At 43.8% G+C, this 4227-nt stretch overlaps 1 protein-coding gene across 1 annotated transcript; it reads left to right on the top strand.

Moving 5' to 3' along the window:
• Positions 1 to 2514: 2514 nt before the first annotated feature.
• LOC125523932 (germin-like protein 8-14) lies at positions 2515 to 3387 on the top strand. The gene has a single exon (XM_048689003.2). The coding sequence runs from the start codon at positions 2562 to 2564 to the stop codon at positions 3198 to 3200; it is 639 nt and encodes a 212-aa protein (XP_048544960.1). The 5' UTR covers positions 2515 to 2561; the 3' UTR covers positions 3201 to 3387.
• Positions 3388 to 4227: the final 840 nt, after the last annotated feature.

Below are 4227 nucleotides of genomic sequence, written 5' to 3'. Positions count from 1 at the left end.
GGCCCACATGATTTATTATGAGCCATATCATAAACCACCTTTTAATTTCTTCTAAAAAGAATTCTGCAGTTAGCTTATCTGCAGCTCCTATAGGGAATTTTTAAGGATTCTCTATATGAAGAGATATAGTAGAAACCTCAGGGAGACCAAAAAGGTTCTTATAAAAATTATTAATATAGATTATTAGATCTTTATCTCCTTCAATTAGCCTTTCAACTCGGTCCAGAGAAGTTCCCACATTTTTCCTGCATCTACCATTTGTTTTAGCATGCATATTTAGTATTAGAATCCCCTTCAAGGATTTATTTAATTTGCCCTCTACTTCTGTTTAAATTCCTCCTATTTCACCAGCCTCTCTAACTGAGCTCTAGGGTCTTTCTACTCTTGTCTCTTATCAGCTGTCAAACCATATAGCTCGCAAGGCTTATGAATATCATCAAGTTTAATCAGAATATCTTTCTTCAAATCTCTGTACCATGCATTCATATTTCTATTCCAACCTTTCAATTAGCTCCAAGCCTTCTCGGTTTATCTTGCCATTTATCTAAATTTGACCCATGAACCCTAGTATCCATCCAGGTATCACAAATAATTTTTTGGATCCCCTCTCTCATAAACCAAGAATTTTCAAATCTAAAAATTGGATCAGATTTTGTTACATCCCCGGTATCCAAGAACAAGGGTGTATTACCAGAAATCTAGAAAGCGAGTTCATGAAATTTCCCAATTTTACGATGTTTAATGTTGCAATTATATTTTTCATCCGCACCGAGAATCAAACTAAAGTCTACGGTAAGTAGCCGAGAACCTTCTGGCTCGAGTGAATGATTCTAATTTATTCTATCATTGGAATTATTTCTTATGTTTCTTCTGTTAACCGTTTAGGTTGCTTTGTTAGTTATAGTGTTGGTTTTAAACCCTTTAAAATTTTGGTCTTGTAAGACATTATGGTTTCATTATATAAAATTGGAGCCTGGGTGACTCCACAGTGTTCATTAGAAAGAATTTGTCAAAGGCTAGCAATTCTAGAATTCTTTGAAATTATAGAATGGAGGTACTCCTAGTAAGTAAGAGCCCAATGATCCAACCTATAGTTGGATGGTTAGAAGAACAGTGGTATCACCAGCCCATCAGGGTTCAAGTTCTAAACTTGACACTGGTGTTCGCATTTCCCTGGATTTATTTCAGTCCTTCCAGAGATGTGTGTTCAGTGGGAGGTGACGTTCCCGTCGACTACAAATGCGTATGTGGCGACTTCGTCAATCTCAAGATGATGTGTCGGCTCAGTCTCTCGGAGGTGCTCATAGATGTAGGGCATGTGTGTGCTTGCATTCATAGGGATGGGTGTATGTGCATCTATATCTACCAATATAGAAAGACCCAAAGAGGCAGATCCAATTAATCTCGACCATCAAATCATGTCAATCCAACGATCTAGACTGTTCCAATGTCGAGCGCTCAACATGTTTGGCATGCAGTTAATTTCATCTCAAATATAGTGCTAATCACATAATAACACACAGATAATATCCTACTTAATATTCGCATGCACTTAATATATTTCCAAATTAACGTGCATTGCACGTACACATTGACTAGTATATATAAGCGTCCTGTTTATATTGTGATGAAAGAGAAAAACTAATAAGAGCCCAGAAATGCCCAACATATTAATATATTATAAAGGCCCACTCTATTTTACATTTAGAAACTTTTTCGGTAGTCTAGAGACGCTTTTGTTTTACACAGGGTCTAGAGACGCTTGTTACGCGTGCAAGATATTTTCATACAACCAAAGAGTGGACGGGTGGCATTACCTCCCGATAACGGCATTATACACATATACCCGTTGCATCCAGACAGGTCCCATCCAAGCAAGAAACAAAAATAAGCTCACGAGTTGCACTTGCCCGTTGGTCCAGGCATCACACATATCACTCTCGGAATATGCTGAGCATGAACCACAAAATCTCGAAGATCTTGGACCGGCGTTAAAATTTCACATGCATGGCCACGCACCCGAACCCGATATCTCGTTTTGCAAAGCAACGAAGACCGGTGCAGTTTTTGCCTCCACAAACTTCCCGAGGACATGTCGGTCACAGCAAAATACCAAGTGTTGGCTTCACGGATGCATGCAACAAGCTTTGCCTGCATTCGACCGGCTCGCACTAGCCACCATAACATGCTACCGTTGTAAAGATCTAGCGCCTGCATGAGACAATGGGTAGGTCACGTATCCATCTCATCGTAAAAACAGCTCATCATGCCCTATATTGTCCTGTGCTTCCATAATAATGCAGCATTTCCAGAGCTTTCCCTATTTCATGGACCATGCACAGCTAATGAGCCAAACGCTTGTCCACTGGCTCCGCCACGTACTTATCCCAAAAGATCCGGACAGTGCCACGCATGTGAACCCTAGCTCGATCGCCAAAGAATATCACTCACGTTACATTGCTCTGCTCGTACGTACCAGCTGCACCGCCTCCTCCTCTCCTATATAACACCACAAGGGCACGCACAGTAGCATACTCGAAGCACCAGCGCAGTAGCAAGCCATGGCCAACGCAATGCTGCTCCCCGTGCTCATCTCCTTCCTCGTCCTGCCCTTCTCCGCCCTGGCCCTGACCCAGGACTTCTGCGTCGCCGACCTGTCCTGCAGCGACACGCCGGCCGGGTACCCGTGCAAGACCGGCGTCGGCGCGGGGGACTTCTACTACCACGGCCTCGCCGCCGCGGGCAACACCAGCAACCTCATCAAGGCGGCCGTGACCCCGGCCTTCGTCGGCCAGTTCCCCGGCGTGAACGGGCTCGGCATCTCCGCGGCGAGGCTCGACATCGCCGTGGGCGGCGTCGTGCCGCTGCACACCCACCCGGCCGCCTCTGAGCTCCTCTTCGTCACCGAGGGCACCATCTTGGCGGGCTTCATCAGCTCCTCCTCCAACACCGTGTACACCAAGACGCTCTACAAGGGCGACATCATGGTGTTCCCCCAGGGCCTGCTCCACTACCAGTACAACGGCGGCGGCTCGGCAGCGGTGGCGCTCGTTGCGTTCAGCGGCCCCAACCCCGGCCTGCAGATCACTGACTACGCGCTCTTCGCCAACAACCTGCCGTCCGCCGTCGTTGAGAAGGTCACCTTCTTGGACGACGCGCAGGTGAAGAAGCTCAAGTCCGTGCTCGGCGGCAGCGGCTAATTGACCAGTTCTCAGCAAAGTTCGTCGTGGTGTCAGCGTGTCGGTTTAATTTGATGCATGTGTGCGTGCGCTTGTGAGGTCAACTCCGAGTCTGTTCCAAGTTGTGTTTTATTTTTCATGTCAATTTCATTTGATAATTGTCAATGGCACATTTTTTTCAGAAAGAAGGTTGTACCCTCGGATTCTATCTCGATTGATGTACACAACCTTTTCATTGAAAAGTTTTAATGTGAATTAAAAAATAAACATGGCCACACGAACAAGTTATAGAGATTTACGTAAATCTCTGGTGCGTTACTAATCCTATTCTATGCTATCATTCAAATCGGTCGAATAAAACCCGTGTGACAGTCCCCAAATAGTTGCATCCAGAGTCTAGAAGAAAAGAACTCCTGAGCATCCACACGCTAAAGTAACGACCACACACGTATCTATATTGGGTAACCATGTGGATAAAAAATAATAGTCCCTACGTTTCTAAATATTTATCTTTCTAGAGATTTCAACAAGTGACTACATGCAGAGCAAAATGAGTGAATCGACACCCTAAAATATGTATATATACATCCGTATGTGATAGTCCATGTGAAATCTCTAAAAAGACAAATATTTAGGAACGGATGAAGTACTTCTTATGATCCATATTAATTGCAGTTGCTTTAGTGGAACTATGAATCGCCGCTGCTTTAGTACTAACTCTCTTAAACACAACATCATTCCGATAATTCCAAGTTGTCCAACATAAGGTTGATACTCCCACTCGCGTATCTTAAACACAACATCATTCCGACAATTCCAAGTTATCCAATAAAAGGTTGATACTCCCACATGTATTTTATCCCTCATGCAACTAATTTCTAGACATACTAGAGATACAAATATGTGGTGGAACATTAAAAGCAACATGGACCGTCTGCCATAGCAAGCACGAAAACTGGCAAAGAGAAATATGTGATTCATTGTTTCATCATCTTAACAACATCACATTTTGCTACCATCCCAGTTACAATTTGTTATGCTATCCTTG

Source organism: Triticum urartu, chromosome 7A (genome assembly GCF_056163025.1).
Source record: "Triticum urartu cultivar PI428250 chromosome 7A, HENAU_Tu73, whole genome shotgun sequence".
Taxonomy (NCBI): Eukaryota; Viridiplantae; Streptophyta; class Magnoliopsida; order Poales; family Poaceae; genus Triticum; species Triticum urartu.
The sequence above is the reverse complement of the archived record's forward strand: the minus strand, read 5'-3'. Positions and strand labels throughout refer to the sequence as shown.